Genomic DNA, 21,288 nt, shown 5'->3' with positions numbered 1-21,288 from the left:
AATCTGCCCATGACAACATCAGAAAGACATGGCAGGCAGCATGCTGAATTTCAGAATCTGAATTCAAAAGATTTTGTAACCTGAATCAACAGAGCCAAGAGCACCAAGTTAAAATGCAAAAGAGCTAAAGTCCAGTGTTTGAATTGAAAAACAAAACAAAAACAAAAAACAAATAGAAAGTTCCAGGTAAGACAGAGCAAGCTCACGGATTCCTTCTCTCCACTGCATATAGAGACAGGACCGGGACTGACGGACTCTGGAGAAGTGAGCAGACTGCGGAAAAAGGCCAGCATACAAAGTGCCGCTGGAACAGTTTTGAATTCCTGGGGTCTTCCCCCCTCCAAGCTCTCCCAGCCCAGACTCAGGATGATCCAACATGCAGAAGTGAGGCCTGGGCACAGACAGAACACAGGAAACCCTCTACTTCTAGTTTGAGAAGTAAGAAAGGGGATTCCTAATGCTCAGAGTAAGGGAAATTCTGTGTGTCTGCTTTTCTCCTTCGTTCTCTCACATCCTCGTGCCCAGGCAATCCTACCAGAGTCACAGCGGCAACAGCAACTGTGGCGGCAATGGGGACCTGCAGGCACAACACCTCAAAAGAAGGGAACCTTCCTCTTGGATCACGGGAGTGGTGGGTCCTGAGATGGCAGGGCAAGCCTGCTGCTCTCCTCCTCCGCCCTGGATGCAGAGGCGGCTGGAGGAAGGATGCACCAGAGTGGTAACTAAGGCCCCAGCTTTCTGCCTGGAGTTCTGAAAAGGAGTGTCCCGGGAAATCGGGAAGTACAGGAGCGGTCACGGAGGAAAAGATCAGAAGTTTCTGAATCCCTGGGCTCACCCGGACAGCCCGTGCAGGGATGTGGCCCTAATCATCATACCCAGCGCTCTGAGATCCCAACTCAAAGAACTAAATGCCACCTGGCCCCTGGGTGGCACATACAAGACACACCTGGAGCACAGCAAAGCTTGGAAAACCCAACCGACGCTGGAATCACAATTACAGCCTACAGGCGGCTGGCGAGAACTTGTGTTCGGAACACAACTAGGCTGCCTGCCTGCTAAGCCAAGCATGAGCATGACCAAAGCCTCATGACAGAATATGCAAAATGCCCAGGATACAGTAGAAAATTACCAGACAGGAGCACCTGGGTGGGTTAGTCGGTTAAGCCTCCGACTTCGGCTCAGGTCATGATCTCACGGTACATGGGTTCGAGCCCCGTGTAGGGCTCTGTGCTGACAGCTAGCTCAGAGCCTGGAGCCTGCTTCAGATTCTGTATCTCCCTCTCTCTCTGACTCTCCCTGCTCACATACACTCTCTCTCTCAGGAATAAATACACATTAAAAAAAAGAAAGAAAATTACCAGGCATATGAAAAATCAGGAAAATCTCGACTTGCATGGGGAAAGATAATCAACAAATGCTGATGCTAAGATGACTTAGATGCTGGAGTTAACAAATACTTTAAAGCAGCTACTTAGAAATTTTTCCAGGAAGAGTGAACACCCTTGAAATGAATGGAAAGATAGAAAACTGCAGCGAATAGAAGGCTGCATATAAAGAAGAATCTAGTGGAAATTTTAGAACTTTTCTGAAAAAAACATAGTATAGGATCAACAGCAGAAGAGAGATGGCATGGGAAAGACATAGTCTCAAGTCAGATCAGTAGGAATTATCCAATAGGAAGAACAGAAACAAGAAAGGTTGAAAAAAATTTATTCCAAATTTGACAAAAGACATACAGGACTATAGATTTGAGTAACTCAGTGGACTCCAAACAGGATTAAAACAAATCCATGTGCAGACACATAATCAAACTGTTGACATTGAAGATACAAATATTAAAAGCAGCCAGAGAAAAATAATGATAGAACAACTTGAAGGATTACAAAATTTTCATCAGAAACCATGCAGGGCAAAGAAAGTGGAATGGTATTTCTAAAGTGCTGAAAGAAAAAACTACCAACCTTAATTTTTTTTTTTTAAAGTTTATCTACTTGAGAGAGGGGCAGAGGGAGAGATTGAGAGTGAGCAAGTGAGAGCAGGCAGGGGAGGGGAAGAGAGAGAGGGAGAGAGAGAGAATCCCTCGCAGGCTCCGCAAGGAGTATGGAGCTCGAACTCTGAAACCGGGAAATCATGACCTGATGTGGGGCTCAAACTCATGAACAGTGAGATCATGACCTGAGCCAAAATCAAGAGTTGGGCACTTAACTAAGTGAGTCACCCAAGTAACCCCCAAATTTTGCATCTAGTGAGAATGTCCTTCAGGAACAAAGGTGATATAAAGACAGCTTCATATGAAGAAAAGCCAAGAAAATTAATAGCCAGCAGACCTCTTCTAACCAAATGACTGAAGGAAGTTCTTCAGACGGAAGGGAAATGATGCCAGAGGTAAGTGTGGAACATCAGGGACAAAGGAAGAAGAACAGAAATGGTAACTATCTGGTTACTATTTACCATTCTAGACAATTCTCCTCAAGATCCTTAAAATGTACTGGATGACTGAAAAATGAAAATAATAACATTACCCACTAGAGTTTTCAATGTATGTAGGTGTAATACATAAGAGCCACATAAACATAAAAGGTCAGGGGGCCTATATGGTGAGAAATTTCCACACTCTACTTGAATACTGGTTCTAAGTAGACTGTGAAAACAGTACATATATGGCAAGCTCTAGAGGAACTACTAAAAAGCTACAAAGAGATATAGTTAAAAACAGAATTAAACATTACACATTAAAACGGGATAATAAAAATGTTCAGAGGTACCTGGGTGGCTCAGTCGGCTGACCGTCCGACTTTGGCTCAGGTCATGATCTCACGGTTTGTGGGTTCGAGCCCCGTGTCGGGCTCTGTGCTGACAGCCAGCTCAGAGCCTAGAGCCTGTTTCAGATTCTGTATCTCCTTCTCTCTGACCCTCCCTTGCTCACGCTCTTTCTCGCTCTCTCTCTCTCTCAGAAAACAACAACATTAAAAAAAATTTTTTAATGTTCAAATAATACAAAAGACAGAGAAAAAGAAACAGAAATACAGAAGGAACCACAGAACCCCCAAATAAAATGGTAGCCCTAAAATCCAAACAGATCAATATAAAAAGAGACTCTCAGAATGGGAAAAAAATTACTCAATCATCTGATATCTACATGAAACCTATTTTTTAAGAAAATTGTTTTTAAAGTTTTTAAATGCATTTTATTTATTTTTAAATGTTTCCTTATTTATTTTTGAGAGAGAGACCAAGCAGGGGAGGGGAAGAGAGAGAAAGGGAGACAGAATCTGAAGGAGGCTCCAGGCTCTGAGCTGCCAGTGCAGAGCCTGACACAAGGCTTGAACCCACAAATTGTGAGATCATGACCTGAGCTGAAGTCAGATGCCCAACCTACTGAGCCACCCAGGTGCCTGAGGAAACATGTATTTTTTAAATGTTTTATTTATTTCTGGGAGAGTGCAAGCAGGGGAGGGGCAGAGAGATGGGGACAGGGGATCTGAAGTAGGCTCTGCGCTGACAGCAGCAGGCCTGATGTTGGGCTTGAACTCACGAACCTGGAGATCATGACCTGAGCCGAAGTCAGACGCTCAACCGACCGAGCCACCCAGGTGCCCCCAAGAAACATTTCAGAAAAAATAGGGTAAAGTTTAAAGGGATGGAAGCACTTTCAGAATGGCAAAGTAAGGACCTCTAAAAATCTGCTCCTCCATAAAAATAATAAAGAACATTGACAACTGTCAAAAAACAATTTGTTCAGAACTCTAGAAATGTTCCTCGGACTGTTCAAGAAAAATGGCTGACTCTTGGTAAGTACAGCAAGTTCTGTGGTATTCCAACTTCTCTCTCTCACCATATCCAAGGCTGCCCTCATCACCACAGCAAATGTGGAAGCCAGCTGCCTGGCAGCCACTGGAGGAAGAAAACTGTGTGGGAAGGTCCTCAGAAGTTCCATACCCAGAGCACTGTCCCTATTTGACCTATCTAGCTGCTCCCCAGAAACTTCCACTCCCAAGGCTTATCTTTATTCAACCTCAGTGCAAACAACCCTTTCCCAAGGGTGTCTATCAAAAACAACCAGTGGCAACTGTTTAACATTGCAGCTGCCTAAGGTGGTAAGAGTTGAAGCAATCAAGAAATCCATCAAAACCTAAGAGGAAAAGTTGAGAATTTAGACAGCCACATGTGGAGCTGTGTACACATCTAAGAAAGACCAGTGATGGCCCTGATCTCACCTGTGGCTGACCCTGAAGCTCTGTGCAAGGAGGGCGTGAAGGCTAAGGCAAATTGTAAACTGCCTGCCAAGATGTTGAAGGTATGTTCCAATAGATACACAGAGACCCTCAGCAAAGACTGTGAGACTTCTAAGTTCAAGGAAATTTCTAATCTTCAGCTGACCACTAAGCTAACAAAGCAGACTCAACAGAGAATGCAGGCTTTACAAAATTAGTTCGAGAAATTCACTAAACATTAAATAACAGCAATGACAACACAAAGGAAAAATAAATCATCCAGAGCCAAGGACCTTTCTATATGCTGATGTTATGGGTCCAAACTACAAGATCTCCCTCAACATAACATGAGACTGGCTTGGGGCACCTGGGTGGCTTAGTTGGTTGAACGTCCAACTCTTGATTTTGGCTCAGGTCATGATCCCAGGGTCATGGGATTGAGCCCTGCATCGGGCTCTGCACTGAGTGTGATGCCTGTTTGGGAGTCTCTCTCCTTCTCTCTCTCCCCTACTCACACACAGGTGCTCACCCCCTCTAAAATAAATAAAATGAAAAACAAACAAAAAAAAACCATGAGACTGGCTTCTGTGCCCAATCCTCCATCCCTTGGATCAAGTACTTCCGTGTTCCTCTGTGGTGTGGGGAGAAAGAGGGCTGGGAAAATAATGAGGTCGTTTATTTCAGGGATGAGGTCCTAGCAATCACATTTTAGTGCTGTAAAATAAGTTACTCTAAGAAATGGTGCGGAACAGTCTACAACTGTACCATATCGAGTGTGTCACACAGGATATTTACAAATCATAAGGAAACTGATCCTGGAAGGAAACTGATCATATTGAGTATGTCAGTGAAACTCTGACTTTATCTTAAGATCAAAAATTACAACTGTCCAACCAGGAACATGCCTAGTTAATCAGGGGAAAACCACCAATTCAGTAATGGGGTATGCATTTGTTGTATTCTGGTCTCTTAGCATCTTTGGTCCTTTCCATCTGAGGCCCCTCCTTCCCGGATTCTCAGCTCAGGGACTCTTAGGGAGTGGCCGGCACCTCTGGCCACGTGGTGTGCTCAGAGGTGGACATGGCTGGCAGCACTGAGGGATACTGACACAGGACTCACCCCACTCGTCCTTGTTAACAGACTCTTACCCCAGTCTAGGGTGGCAATGTACCCCCCAGTGCTCAATCACGACAGGTTAAACATAGTCACAACAATTCGGTTTTCTATTCATCTAGCTTAACAGCAGCAAGGGATGGCAAAGTGACCTATGAAATATAAAATGACATCTGTTGGGCACTTCTAGGGGATCTTTTGCTCTTCTGTTAAAACAGAAGACAGACCAGACAAGTACCCCTTCTTTCCCCTTTGGACACAGGTAATATGCCAGGAGATGCAGCAGCCACCTCACACCCACAAAGTAAAGGCCCAATAGAGGTGAAGGGGATGCTGGGCCTGCCGCTCCGGAGCTGCTGAAACGCAACAGGTGGCCCCCTACCACCAGATTCTTATCATGTAAGAGAGATTTCTTATCATGTAAGAGAAATGAACTCCTCTGTGTTCAACTACTGCTACTTTTCTGATTTGTTGTTGTTTTTTTTAATAGCCCAGAGCATTCTTAACTGACTTCCCAAGTGACTCAATCAAAGGACAAAAGCACACAAACACACTTTTGCTAGGGACATCCCCTCAGTCTCTCCTACTGGACAAGAATGAGGCTTGGCACAGCCCCAGGTACCCCACAACCACAGGGAGGGCCTGCACCTGACTGCGGACAAGGAGCCAAGGGACAGAGGGAGACAGAGAATGCCAGTGACATCGCCAAGCCCACTTAGCCATCCCCGAAGGGCGGTCTGTCCTGACTTGACCCAGCCAGTATCCTTCTTTTTGCTCACACCAGTTTAACATTCTGACACCTGCAATGAAAGGAGTCTTAACTAACGGAGGGAAGTCCTCTCATCTTCAGTGGCCACCAACCACCTCCAGACTCCTGACAGGTCAGCCCTGGGGACCAACACTGAGCAAGGTCACAACCAATAAAAGCAGTTACCACTCACCTTCTTTCTGTTTCTTCTGTTCAAGTTTCATCTTCTTTGCCAATAATTTCTTCTCTTTCAACTTCTGGCTACAAATATAAAATCAATACATTAATTCCCTAAATACCTTACTGTGTATTTTAGAAAACAAACAACTACTCATAGGATGTTTAAAGACCTTACAATCAGACAAACACTACAATAATGAAATGGAAGAAATACTTTCTCATGATTCAGCTCCAACACCATCAGAATTACCAAGCTGTTTTCTTCTTGAATCAAAATGAAACAACCTTGGGCGCCTGGGGGGCTCAGTCGGTTGGGCATCCGACTTCGGCTCAGGTCATGATCTCACGGTTTGTGAGTTCGAGCCCCATGTCGGGCTCTGTGCTGACAGCTCAGAGCCTGGAGCCTGTTTCGGACTCAGTGTCTCCCTCTCTCTCTGACCCTCCCCTGCTCACACTGTCTCTCTCTCTCAGAAATAAATAAAACATAAAAAAAAAAATAAATAAATAAACAACCTTTCAGAGTCCTGAGGTGATTAAAACAATCTCAGAAACATTAGAGATTTTTTCATTCCAAGATATTTAGGGACTGTATGTATGTATGTATTTTAGGTGATGCTTTGTTGCAGCCATCAGCAAAGGTCAGATTTCTAAAGCTGGTGAAGGCTGGGCAGCATTTCCACGTGAAATGTTACAGCTTTACAAGTTTTATTTTTTATTTAATTCTACATGTAGAAACTGGAACATGGTAAAAGAAAACATATAAAACAGAAAAAGAGATGGAATCAAGTTGTAGCATATAGATGTGCTCTTTAACTACATTTACTATGCCAATTGGAAAGCAAATGAAAAAGGACTCTCCCAGTAAATTAACAGATTGCCAGAAACAGACTAAGAATTAAGGACTGTTCAGGGATGCCTGGGTACTCAGTTGGTGAGGCATCTGACTCTTGATTTCAGCACAGGTCATAATCTCACAGTTAGTGAGTTCCAGTCCTGCATAGGGCTCTGTACCAACAGTGTGGAGCCTGCTTAGGATTCTCTCTCTCTCCCCCCTTTCTGCCCCTACTCTGCTCATGCTCTCTCTCAAAGTAAATAAATAAGCTTGCTAGAAGGAAGGAAGGAAGGAAGGAAGGAAGGAAGAATTAAGGACTGTTTTCAGAATCCTGCTCAGCTCTCTAAAGGTCGAGGGAGTATTTATTAAAACATATACACATGTAGTTTACGCGCTCACGTAATGTCACTGAGGGAAGTCACACATCCTAATTTAAGGAACAAGCTAAGGAAAGTTTATTCACAACATATTATTAAACTTGGTGTTAAAATACAGAAGGTGAGGAGACCCAGAAATCCAAGTGCTCACCAAAGTGCTGACCTGAGCTATGGAGAATCTGTAGGGGGAGGGGGGATGCAGCGGTAGTCAGTGACTTAACCTCTTCTCAGTTACTGAAAGAAAGGCGATTCCTCTACTGGGTAACACGTAAGACCTTGACAGGTTGAAAGGTGAACTGCTGACCGCAAGGACAACTCCTTTACCAGCTTTCACATTTCCTGCCTTTAGGTTTCATTGGTTATGAGAAGCCACAAAGCCCTTACCGCTTTTTTCGACGCTTTGCTGTCTGCTCCTCTGCAGCAATTTTATTCCTTTCCAGTCTCTTCTGAAACTCTGCATCCAATTTTTGCTGTGAAAAAAACCACATCATTTAGACACACTCTGGGCTGGGGAAGACAGCTCTGGATGTCACATCACTGGGGGGTGCCAAAGGCACATCCAGGTCTCCAGGGCCACCTTAACCATAAGAGGTTGCCCAACAGGATCTGGCTCTCCGATGGCCAAAGTTACTCCATCCGTTCAGTGAGGTAACAGTCATGCACAACAAAATAGGAGAGGAGAAGGTGCACACTGTGCATTCCCTGAGGGCAGAGGCAGAATTACTACCTATACAGCCAGGGCCTTGGCTAGTGGGATACTGTCATTTATAATAAGAAATATACACAGCTGATCTTTGAACAACACAGGTTTGAATTATGCAGGTCCACCTACATGTGGATTTTTTTCAATAAATATAGTCTAGTACTGTAAATGTATTTTCTCTCTTCTCTGAAAAGACAAACAGTCCTTAATTCATCCTTCCTTCCTCTTTTCTCTCCTGTAAATCCTCAGTATTTTCTTAACATTCTTTTCTCTCACTTTATTATAAGAATACAGTATATAATATGAATATATGTAACAAAAAATAGGTGTTAATTGGCTATTCATATTATCAGTAGGCTTTAGGTCAATAGTTAAGGCTATTAGGGGGTGCCTGGGTGGCTTAGTCTGTGGAGCGTCTGACTTCAGTTCAGGTCATGATCTCACAGTTCATGAGTTTGAGCCCGGCACCAAGCTCTGTGTTGACAGATTGGAGACTGGAGCCTGCTTCGGATTCTGTGTCTCCCTCTCTCTGCCCCTCCTCCGTTCATGGTCTGTCTCACTCTCTCAAAAATAAATAAATAAACGTTAAAACAATTTAATAGTTAAGGTTATGAAGAGTTTTAGGAAAGTCAAAAGTTATATACAGATTTTTTTACTGTATGGTAAGGGGGTTGGTGCCCCTAATCACCTCACTGTTCAAGAGTCAACTGTAGGGGCACCTGGGTGGCTCAGTCAGTTAAGCGTTTGACTTCGGCTCAGGTCATGATCTCACGGTTTGTGGGTTCGAGCCCCACGTCGGGTTCTGTGCCGACAGCTCAGAGCCTGGAGCCTGCTTCAGATTCTGTGTCTCCCTCTCTCTCTGACCCTCCCCTGCTCACACGGTCTCTCTCAGAAATAAAATTTAAAAAAAGAAAAAATTAAAAAAAAAAAGAGTCAACTGTATTTGGTTTTTATCCATTACTTCTGGAACATGGTTCCAAAAACTCTTATAAATTTCCTATATAAGAGCCACAGGGGCATTTTTTATTATAATACTTAATTACATTCCCAGTTCCTGGAATAAGTCCAGAGAGAAAGGTGAAATGGTGTCTTTTTTATAACAAGCCCCTTTTCAACCACAGGAGTTTTAAGTTAACAAGGGACTTCTAGAAAGCGCTTAAGGAACAGGACTGGTCACCACAGTAACTCTTAGCCCCACCTCCTGGGCTCCAGGGAGGAAGAGGAGCTGCAGGCTGACATGCCAAATGCCAATGATCTAATCAATCATGCCTTGGTAGTAATGCCTCCAAAACTCCAAAAAGATGGGGTTCAGATGGCTTCTGAGTTGGTGAACATGTGGAGGTACTGGGAGGGGATGGAAGCTCTGGGACTGCTTCTTCCACCTGGCTTCTCCTGAGTTCTGTGAGCCCCTCTGAGCAAAGTAACTGAACCAGAGGGAGTCACGGGAAACCTCTAATTCACAACCAGTCAGTCAGAAACACGGGGAACAATGCCTGGGCCTGGGATTGGCCTTTGGGGTGGTTGGGGGCAGGGAGGCAGGCTCATGGGACTGAGCCCTGAACATGTAGTATTGGATGGGATGGCCTGGTGGATGACATCAGGATTGAGTTACATTGTAGGACACTCAGCTAGAGTCCCAGAATTGCTTGGTGTGAGAGAAATCCCCACATATTTGGTGACCATAAGTGTCAGAAGAGTAGAGAACTGAGAGTAGAGAAGACACACAGGAACACGTTCTTTCCGCCTGGTGACCTGGGCTCAACAGACAGAAGGGCCAGAGAGGTGGAACCGTGGAATTTTCAAGCCCTAACTGATGACGGTTATCAGGTGACAGACTCCACAGCAGGACAAGCCCCAGTGCCATCCCCCCCACTAAGCACACACATGTGTAATACAGGCACATGCAAGTGTACACACATCTGTACATACCCAACCCTTGTATGATTCCTTCCTAGCAGCTCCCTGTCTCTAAGCCTTAGTTTTCTCACCTATAAAATGGGGGAAAGACCAATTCCTCTCTTCCAGAGGCTTCAGGAAGAATGACATTTGATGACTTACTAGAAACCACTTGTAAACCACAAAGATACAATGATCTAAAATGCTGTCTCTGGGGTGCCTGGGTGGCTCTGTCGGTTAAACGTCTGACTTTAGCTCAAGTCATGATCTCACGGCTCAGGAGTTCGAGTCCCGCATCCAGCTCAGAGCCTGGAGCCTGCTTCAGATTCTGTCTGTCTGTCTCTCTCTCTGCCCCTCCCCCACTCATGCTCTATTGCTCAAAAAAAAAAAAAAAAAAGAAAGAAAAGAAAAATAAAAATCTCATCTCTTTCTTCTAGTCAAAGTCTTAAAGGTCAGTGGGGTAAATAAGGGGCCAGCAGAGGACAAGGTGGCTTCAACACCTCTGCGGGTCTGTACTGCCAGGGCTATGTGGCTCTGCTTAGAGTGACACAGAAACTCTCTAAGAGCAGAAATCATGAAGTAAGAAAGAGGGGTCAGGATGCATGGCTGGCTCAGTCAGAAGAATGTGTGACTCTTGATCTTGGGGTGGTGAGTTCCAGCCCCTCACTGGGTATAGACATCACTAAAAAAATAAAATAGGGGTGCCTGGGTGGCTCAGTCAGTTGAGGGATCGAGCCCCAAGTTGGGACTCCTTTCAAGGAAGTCAGCTCCCATTAGAGCACCAGAAAGCACACGACTTAAAAGGAAAAGCACATGGCCTGTCTCACTGCCACGGAGCAGCTGAGCTGAGGAGGGAACCACCAGCCCTGCTGGCTGGGAGCCACCGCACGACTTCCGGTGGCGGCGCCCCGTGTAAGGTGAGGACACTCTCGCCTCTCTGTTTCTTCTAACCTCAGAGCCTGTCTTTCACCGTGTGAAATAAAGAACCTGTGTGTCTGTGTGGATTCAAGTTTTGTGAAACAGTTTCTGTATTTTCTCTGGGTCTTCAATCAATATATAAAACCCAGACTAGCTGATGGTAGCTGAGCCAAGAGCCTGCTGTTTCCTTCCCCCTAAAGTAGTTTCAACATGGAAACAGTGCTTCTGATAGTTTCTACACAGAGTTTTGTTTATTCCTGGTAGTGGAAAACCCACTACGGTGACCAGGTAGAGGTGTGACCTGCCACCAAAACCTCCCCACCCTGAATGGGGAATGTCACCTCCAGAGGATGGGAGGAGCTGGAGAAGCGCCACCAACACTGGGGGCCAAGAGAGGCCGCAGGACAAGCAAACAACAGGTGAAAACCACCACGGCAGTGAATCCATTCCGTTCCAGTCGTAAAGATATTTTTCAAACTCAATTTTGGCCGTTCCAGTACATTTTTACCTATTTTCTTCTGTTATCATGTCTATCCCTTTAATTCTTTCCTTGTGTTTTATGTCAGAAAATTTCAAACATAGAAAAGCTGAAGAAATTCTATAGTCTATATAACCACTGCCAGGATCCTACAGGGGACATTTTGCGACATGCGCTAGCACACGAGAGTCCACCTCTCTACACCTCTATTCGTCCATCAATTCATCCTATTTCTTTTTAACGCATTTCAAAGTAAGCTGCAGACACTAGGACATTTCACCTCTAAAGACTTAAACATGCGTATCATTAACTAGAATTTAATATCTGTTAACGGTTTTTCTATTTTTTTTCCATTTAAGGTAATACATACACCAAAATGATCAAATCTGGAGCTGGTACAATGTGATCACACCAGAAAGTTCCCTCATACCTCTTCCTATCCAACTCTCAGAAACTACTATTATTCTGATTTTTTAAAAAATGTTTATTTTACTTTGACAGAACAAGAGTGAGAGCGAATCCCAAGCAGGCTTTGCTGTTAGTGCAGAGCAGGTGCAGGGCTTGATCCCACACTGTTGATCCCACTCCCAGGAGCTCCTGCCTTTTTTTTTTTAACATAGATTAGTTTTGCCTCAAGTAGAACTTCATGTAAATAGGATTATACAATGTGGTCTCTTTTATGCAAGGCTTCTTTCACTCAACATACATTTTAAGAATCATCCACGTTATTGCATATATCAGTAGTTTGTTCCTTTTTATTGCTAAGTAGTATTCTATTTTTGTGAATGATTATTTTAATGTTTGTTTATTTTTGAGAGAGAGACAGGCTGGGGAGGGGCAGAGACAGAGGAAGACACAGAATCTGAAGCAGGTTCTTAGCTCTGAGCTGTCAGTGCAGAGCCAGATGCAGGGCTTTAACTCACAAACTGTGAGATCATGACCTGAGCCGAAGTCGGACGTTTAACTGACTGAGCCACCCAGGTGCCCCTTGTGAATGATTATTTGAAACATAGGAAGAAGTCCTACAGTTAGTCTAATTTTTTTTGAAGTGAATTATTAGAAAATCACATGCTACTGGCTAAAGTGGTTTCCTCCTTTATAAAAAGCAACTAAGGGGTGCCTGGGTGGCTCAGTCAGTTAAGTGTCTGACTCTTTATCTCAGCTCAGGTCTTGATCTCAAGGTGGTGAGTTCACAACACAAATACATATCATTGTAAAGTATGTGAATCTCTCTAAAACACACAAATGTATTCCATGAAAAAAAGGCACCATAGTCAGACTGAGGAAAAGGTCTTTTCCAGTGCATGTTGTAAGATTAAGAATGAGGGGCAATCTCTAATGCATGGTAAAAGGAGAAATCAAATGTGGGAGTCACAAAGAATTCGCCAAATAATATTTGGTTTTTATATTAATAGCCAGGTGAGAAAAGAGAAGAGCACTGAAATATCAGTATTTTTTTTCTGATTTTTACTAATAAATAAAATTAAGAATAAAATATAAAGGAGCATCTACAACCATTGCAATAAAAAAAAAAACCAACTTAAAATCTTGGGGGCCCTTGGGTGGCTCAGTAGGCTAAGTGTCTGCCTTTGGCTCAAGTCATGATCTCACGGTTCATGGGTTCAAGTCCTGCACCAACCTCTGCAGTGACAGTGTGGAGCCTGCTTGGGATTATCTTTCTCTCTCTGTCCCTCCCCAACTTGGCACTTTCTCTCTCTCCAAATAAACAAATTAAAAAAAAAAACAACTTAAAATCTTTGGGGTGCCTAGCTGGCTCAGTGAGTAGACCTCGCAACTCTTGATCTCAGGGTTGTGAGTTTGAGCCTCACATTGGGCATGGGACCTACTTAAAAACAAACCCTCCTCAAACTTAAAATCTATGAACAAACATAGTGAGATAAATATCAAATCTCGATAAATCATCATTGAGAGACACAGAAAGACTTAAACAAAAACGATAAAAGTTTTTAGAGGGAATAACACTATAACATCCATTCTCATTCAGTTTAAGTGACAGATTCAACTCAATTCTAGTAACAACAACAAAAATCCAACACGGTTTCTGGTGTGGATAAAATAACTCCAAAATTCTCTCTGAAAAATAAAACAAGCGAAATGTCCAAAGAGCATTTTTAAAGAACAATCAGAAAGACATTTCTGGACCTTCCAGTCAGGTAATAAAAAGCTTAATAGTTCTTTTTTTAAATTTTTTTTTATTTAATTTTTTAAAAAATATTTTTATTTATTTCTAGGAGAGAGAGGGAGATACAGACTCTGAAATAGGCTCCAGGCTCTGAGGTGGCAGTCAGCACAGAGCCCGATGCGGAGCTCGAACCCGCAAACCGCGAGATCATGACCTAAGTGAAAGTCGGACGCTTAACCGACTAAGCCACCCAGGCACCCCGCTTAATAGTTCTTATAATACAATTTCTAACTTTATTTTTGAAAAAGAGACACACAGAGCATGAGTGGGGGAGAGGCAGAGAGAGAGAGAGAGAGAGAGAGAGAGAGAGAGAGAGAGAGAGAGAGACAGGGAATAGAAGCAGGCTCCAGGCTCTGAGCTGTCAGCACAGAGCCTGACATGGGGCTCAAAACCACGAACCGTGAGATCATAACCTGAGCCTAAATTGGACGCTTAACCGACTGAGCCACCCAGGTACCCCTCAATTTCTAAAGCCATTCCTCATTCTTAATTATTTGACACCCGTCATGAAGAAATTCCAATCTCTATGCTAGACAACTCAAAGTAGACATAGGCACACACACTAGTCAGACCAAACACACAGCTGAATGGAATTATAGGCATTCAGCCAAAAAGAGAAAAACAGAATGAGAATAACTCAAATGATGCGAGAGAGCCTGCTTTCTATTCCATTTCACAGCAAATGGCCTGGAAGGGAGAGGGGACTCTGCTGTCCCTTGGACCCACAGGGAAGACTCCCTCCTCTCATATATCTCCCATCCAGATGTGCTGAATCTGACCCAGGAGCAACATGGATTTACCTGAGGTCTTCTTCTCATGCTGACTTACAAAGGCAGCCGTCAGAAAAGTCAGGAGCCAGGTGTATCTCCTCTTCTTTACAGCCCTTTCCAGGGGCGCCTGGGTGGCTCAGTTAAGCGCCCACCTTAGGTCATGATCTTATGGTTCCTGAGATTGAGCCCCACATCAGGCTCTGTGCTGACAGCCAGGAGCCTACTTGGGATTCTCTCTGCCCCTCCCCCGCAGACTCTCTCTTTCTCGAAACAAACAAAGAACAGCAGCTTTTTCCTAAAAGTCCCAGGTGCACATTGCCCAAACCTCGGCCCCGCCAGCCTCTTCACTCACTGACCTTCTCAGCCATGGCATCCATGTAGTCCTGCCGCTGGTACTCTCTCCGGCGCAGATGCCTGTACACATGGAACTCTCCACTGCCAGCCCCAGCGCTTGAACCTATAGCCAGGAAGAGTCCAGAGTTCTTAATGAAATCCAGTTACCGACACAGGCTGCCCTGAATCAAAAGGGACCAAAAAAAGAAACTGGAAGTAATGGAAAGGCCCATGCCCCATCGAACTCCAGAATGTGGCAGTGATTTGCATAGTGTAGGCATCATTAAATAATTGTTGCATGAATGTTGAAGGTGAAGTCATTAAAAATTCCACTCTAACATAGTAGTTAAGAGTCTGCAGTTAAGTGACTAGAAACCTAGAAGATAGCTTCAGACTTTTCCCTCCCCAGCCAGATGATTTCACACTTGACACACTAAATTTCTACTGGGCTGAAAAGACGTCCGTGTACATTAAAGTAAAAAAGTAGGTTATTAAATAGTATGTGTAGAATAGCCATATTTTAAAAAATCATTTTTTCTTAAACATGAGTGGTTTTGACTATGGGTGTTTAGAAGGCTATAGCAGAATGTTACAAGGGGAAAGATGGAATTATGGGGCTTCAAAATTTTTCATACCTCTGTTATTACTCTTTATAATCAGGACGTTAACTTTCTTTTTTTTTTTCTTTTAATGTTTTATTTATTTCTGAGAGAGAGAGAGAGAGAGACAGTGTGAGCACGGGAGGGTCAGAGAGAGAGGGAGACACAGAATCTGCAGCAGGCTCCGGGCTCTGAGCTGTCAGCACAGAGCCCCATGCAGGGCTCAAACCCACAAACCGTGAGATCATGACCTGAGCCGAAGTCGGATGCTTAACCGATGAGCCACCCAGGCGCCCCAGTATGTTAACTTTCAACCCCCAAAATAGTAAAACTATTTCCAGTTAGATTAAAAAAAATACATGTTATTTAAACAACACAGAAGGGGCTCCTGGATGGCTCAGTCGGTTGAGCTCCTGACTCTGATTTCAGCTCAGTCATGATCTCACAATTCGTAGGTTCGAGAGTAGGGCCTGCTCGGGATTCTCTCTCTCTCTCCCCCTCTCTGCCCCTTCCCTGCTTTCGCGGACTCTCTAAATAAATAAGTAAACTTAAAAAAAAAAAAAATGCAGAAGACAATTATCTAATGTCAAACTAAGCAACAATACCTTTTTGCTTTAAGTACAAAATTACTAAAACAGTGAACTTTTTTTTCCTATTATAGATCTAATTAACAGATAATAACTGCGGTTTTTCATATCTACGCTTCAAAAATTGTATTTACCCATAACCACACATAAGACATTACCCATTACATCTCGAACAAATTCTGGGGGTGGCCGGGGTGCCCATTCACTCATTTTTTCTGGAATTGGAACTGCTTTGTCCTGCAACATTTAAACACAAAAGCATTTTTAAGCACAAACCTGCTGACAAATTCATATCTCTTAAAACCAAAGCAGTTTTAACTGGATTGGTGAAGAAATCCAAAGGCTGCTTTGCTTCTTGGACCTACAGCTGATTTTCTTCGCTGCCTTAGATTTACTTCATCCCATATACTTTGGGGCCTCCCACGGCCCATGGCCTTGCCAGGCTACACTTAACTTTCCAAAACAGAATTCAGAAACGTAAGTCACCACTTATGGCTGGAAACCTCTAACCCTAACTCTACTACATGTAGTGTCAACTCTTTCTAGCCAAAGGTGTAAGAGACCTCATCCAATTATTTTTATGACTGAGGGAATCGAGACCCCGACACAGGGAGGGACTTGCTCCGGGTGGCCTGGCCAATGCCTCTCTAACAATCGGTGCTGTTTAGAAGAAAATAAACCCTTGTGCTAACCCATGAATTTTATTTTTCCAGGCAACGCTTCTGTTCACAGAAAGTTAAACTAGAAGTGTCTAAAGGCACGGGAAGCCGCTCCACAGCACCCTCATCCAGGCTGGGCTCCAACATAAGGACAGAAGAAGCTCAATGTCTCCAAGGTAGCCTACTCCTTCCTAAGGGCTGACCCTGGAGTTCGGGCACTGAGTTCCTAAGTTTGGAGATGGGGGAGGTGGGCCCGCGAATCCGCAGAAGCGCTGGAACGGAAAGGGACTCGGAGGAGTCGAACCAGTGCCTCGTCTCACCGGGTTCTTCATGAGCCGCTCCAGTTTGAGCTTCTGCTCTTCTGCCGCATTCTTGGGGATGACGAGCGCTTGTGGCTCTTTCTTGGGCCTCGGCGGTCGCACCGAGGAAGCAGCCGAACTCGCCATGACAGCTTTCCAGTTATCCCGCCCAGCGGCGACGGCGCGTACGTATGACGATTGAGCCGCGCGCAAGCAGCGCAAGCGCAGTCTTCTTGCGGGGCGGGGCTGGGGCGGAGTCGTCAGCCGGAAGCATCCTGCTGAATATTCATGAGGTCGTGGCCGGGTGGGCTGTCTTGAAAGCCGTTTGCTTTCGTTTCCTGTTTGTACAGAGCAGGGCATCCGAGCGCTCAAGTTCCTACAGGAGAGGTGGCCTTGCACGCCCGAGGGTGCGACCCCCGTCGCCCTCTCCAGTCGGCAGGCGGGTCGTGGCGCCTCCGGGAGCCCTGCTAATGGCTCTCAGCATCCCCTTCTGCCCCTGGGCCTTTGTCCTGGCCGTTCCTTGGGGGCTGGTCCACTCTCCCTCCCGTTTCTGACAATCTTATGAGAAAGAGAAAAGGGCCCTTCCTGTCTGGGGGCTGGCTTGGACTCACAGCTAGGCTTTGATGTCCTGCTGTTGGGCGTAAACAATTTCCGAGAACACCAACATCACACAGGCATAAACAAGACTGCTCTGTAATCATGTCTGAAGTAGATGAAAACAGGAATATTGTTGGATCCTCATTCTGGCTCTTATGAGTAACTGCTGCTTCTTTAAAGCATTAACCTTGGTTCACTTTATTTCTCTCTCTTTTTTTTTCTGGTTCACTTTAAATATTCATTAGGACAGCCAGTCATGGAATTGTGTTGCCTCCTGACAGCGTCTAATCTAGAGTTAAATCCATTTACTTGAACCCTCCCCCAAATCGCTTCACCCAGGCCCAAATCCTGTAATAAATTCTCTTTCACAACCCATTGTTGAAGTCAGTGTAGTCTTCCTCCGCAAAAGAGGCAACAGAACCACTTTTGGTCAACTGCAGGGGTATTTCTGATGATCTTCACATTTGCTAGTATTCTTTTTTTTTTAATTTTTTTAATGTTTTATTTATTTCTGAGAGAGAGAGAGAATGAGCAGGGGAGGGTCACAGAGAGAGGGAGACACAGTATCTGAAACAGGCTCCAGTCTCTGAGCTGGCTGTCAGCATAGAGCCTAACGCGGGGCTCGAACCCATAAACCGTGAGATCATGACTTGAGCCAAAGACGGACGCTTAATCGACTTGAGCCACCAAGATTCTTGTGTATCATTTGTCACCAGCTAAAGAATGGGCATTCTGGGGGCGCTTGGGTGGCTCAGTCGGTGGAGCGTCTGACTTTGGCTCAGGTCACGATCTCACTCTGAGTTTGAGACCTGCGACAGGCTCTGTGCTGACAGCTCAGAGACTGGAGCCTGCTTCGGATTCTGTGTCTCCCTCTCTCTCTGCCCCTCCTCCACTCATGCTGTGTTTCTCTCTGTCTCAATAATAAATAAACATTACAAAAATTAAAAAAAAAAAGAATGGGCATTCTGTTCACTGCTGAATTTTGACATCTGGGGCAAAGACTGGCTCTCAGCAAAGTACACAATTAACCCTTGCTGATGACCATGAGATCCTGGGGCCCAGGCACCTCACATACTACTGTTGCAGCTGTCTGCACAGCCTGCTCAGCCCAGGCAGCTCTCCTACTGAGTGTCACGGTTCCACCAGGTGACCCATTGACAGGGTGTTTTGTCAATGTCCTAAGGCCTTTCCTGGCCCCCCTGATAGTGGGTGGTTTTCCAGTGACCAAGGGTGATGAATTAGGAGAAGTCCCTGACTGGTCTATGTCTGTCACTGGAACCTAGGGAGAGCTTGACTTGGATGTGGTCATGGACACGTGACCTACATCATATACCCCAGCTACCCAGGTACCTCACTTTTCCCCAAATGTACCACACACAAAAAAAGACTTGACCTGGAGTACCTTTCCCTCCCTGGAGAACTGCCCTACACCCTTCTTAACTTTGTCTAAATGCTACCTCCTCCACGAAGCCTCCTCGGATTGCCCCTCTGTTCCCTCTTCCAGGCAGTTAGTTGCTCCCTTCTTGGTGCTCTCCCTGCTCCGGGTCCTGATGGCTGGCATATGGTAGTTAGCACAGCGTGTCCTCACCATCTGCCTACCCATGAGTCTGGGAGGAGGGTTGAGCCAAATGCCAGCATCTAATCCTGGCCTCGAGTAGAGTGGTGCTTCCAGAATGCTTGCAAAATAGGAATTAGGGAAGGAAGGAGGGGGGGGAGGGATGGAGAGTCAACAAATTGCCTGGAAAAATAAAGAAAGAAAGAACGGATGTGTCAATGTGATAACCAAGGGATGGATGAATGAATGAAAAAGGAATTTCAGTGAGTCTGCAAAAGAATGAAGGAACACTCAATAAATAAGGAATGAATGAACGCACAAGATAGTGGATCAGCAGAGAGCTAAGAGCCAGGAGAGCAGCCGTCTCTCTGTCACCCCCCACCTCCGGGTCTGGCACAGAGCTGGTGCTTGGCAGATAGCTGCTGGATGGAAGTTAAGTCAGCGAAGGAAGTGAATGAGTGCACAAGGGCGGGGGGGGCATGTGGGTGTGATAGAGCTGGTAATTACAACCTCAGTGTCTAAGCCGAGTCTAAGTGTGTCGACATGCTCATCATCCTGATTTACAGAGGAGGAACTGAAGCCCAGAGGGGCGAGTGACTGGCTCAGGGTCACACAGACTCAAACGCAGCAACTCTGGCCCTAGGTCTGTGAGGGTCTGATTGATCACGTGACTCGTGGATGGCTGGACCAAGGGCCCCCGCAGGCCTTGGTGGGGTCCCTCCATGCGGCGCCTTTCTNGGTCCACCTGCTATCCTGGGCCCCTGAAGCTGGGGGGTGGGGGGTGGGGAGGGGGTTGGAGTCTGGCAGATCTGGTGCCAAAGTTTGGCTCCACCTATTCTGGAGTGTGGGCTGGGTAAGCAACTTAACCTCTTGAAGGCTGTTTCCTTATGCACAAGTCAGGGGACAAACAAACCCACCCTTGACACTTTCTTGTGAATAAAACGATGTGACGGATATTCAGTGCACTGACACTCAATGCTAGGGTGCCCACATATCCCAGCTTGGTCCCAGGACAGAGGGGTTTCTCAGGATGCAGGACTTTCAGTGTTAAAACCAGGAGAATCTCGGGCACACTGGCACAGCTAGTCACCCTAGCGGGGTGGGCACTTCTACTTTTAATCCTTTGAGTTGTGGTTGGTACTTAAAGAACCAAAACAGCAAAAATATTTACAGCTATTCCATAATTTGGGTTTCTCACTGAACTAGTGAGTCAGTGGTCTTTCTGTGATGGTCCTGCCATCCCTGACAAGAGGAAAGTTCCACCAAGGGGAACAAAAACTAAGGCGGAATACACCCACTTGGGGAAAGGGTTTGTCAGTTTGCTCTCGAGATAAACATACACGTACGATACAACCTGGAAAGCTCACTCCTAGGGCACCTGCGTGGCTCAGTCAGTTAAGTGTCCCAACTTGAGCTCAGGTCATGATCTCACAGTTCGTGGGTTTGAGCCCCACCTTTGGGTCTCTGTTGTGAGCATGGAGCCTGCTTCAGATCCTCTGTCCCCCTCTGTTTCTCCCCCGCTTGCACTCTCTCTCTCTCTCTCTCAAAAATAAATATTTAAAAATAAAAATAAAACATCTAATTTTTTTTCTTAAAGAGGGGGCCACCTGGGTGGCTCAGTCAGTTGAGCGTCTGACTTCTGCTAAGGTCATAATCTCATGGTTCATGAGTTCGAACCCTAGACTGGGCTCTCTGTTGTCAGTACAGAGCCTGGCTTCAGATCCTCCTTCTCTGTTTCACCCTTCCCCTGCTTATTCATGCTCTCTCTCTCTCAAAAATAAATTAAAACATTAAAAAAAAAAAAGAAATCTCATGACTTGGCATTACCCTAGAGAAATGAAAGTATGTGTCTAGTGAAAGACCTATATGTGAATACCTACAGTAGCTTGATTCAAAATTGCCTCAAACTGGAAACAACCCAAATGACCATCAAAATGTGATACATCCATACAGTGACGCACTGCTGAGGAATAAAAAGGAAGGAACTATTGATATTTGCAACCACATGGATGAATTTCAAAAGCATTGTGCTTAGTGAATGAAGCCAGATTCAAAAGGCTACAACCTGAATGATTCTATTACTTGACATTCTGGGAAAGCCAAAACAATGGTGACAGAATATGGACCAGTAGATGCCAGGGGCCAAGGGCAGGAGAAGGGGATTGACTGTAAAGGGGCCAAGGGAACTTTGGGGGGTGATGAACATGGTGTATGTCTGGATTGGGGT

The 21,288-nt window shown here is 45.1% G+C and overlaps 1 protein-coding gene across 1 annotated transcript in view; it reads right to left on the bottom strand.

Moving 5' to 3' along the window:
* PRKRIP1 (PRKR interacting protein 1) overlaps positions 1 to 17,079 on the bottom strand; it is a 31,110-nt gene extending 14,031 nt beyond the window's left edge. Inside the window, exons 1-5 of the mRNA XM_077777821.1 lie at positions 16,931 to 17,079; positions 16,110 to 16,188; positions 14,789 to 14,889; positions 7,849 to 7,934; positions 6,269 to 6,336 (exon numbers count right to left, since the gene is read on the bottom strand). Of these exons, the coding sequence (XP_077633947.1) occupies positions 6,269 to 6,336; positions 7,849 to 7,934; positions 14,789 to 14,889; positions 16,110 to 16,188; positions 16,931 to 17,056 (460 nt within the window). The 5' untranslated portion in view covers positions 17,057 to 17,079. The remainder of the gene's footprint in view (positions 1 to 6,268; positions 6,337 to 7,848; positions 7,935 to 14,788; positions 14,890 to 16,109; positions 16,189 to 16,930) is intronic.
* Between the last annotated feature and the right edge of the window lie 4,209 nt (positions 17,080 to 21,288).

Source organism: Crocuta crocuta, unplaced genomic scaffold, assembly GCF_008692635.1.
Source record: "Crocuta crocuta isolate KB4526 unplaced genomic scaffold, BGI_CrCroc_1.0 scaffold217, whole genome shotgun sequence".
In the NCBI taxonomy this organism is placed as follows: domain Eukaryota; kingdom Metazoa; phylum Chordata; class Mammalia; order Carnivora; family Hyaenidae; genus Crocuta; species Crocuta crocuta.
Note: the sequence above shows the minus strand (reverse complement) of the source record. Positions and strands in the feature narration are given on the sequence as shown.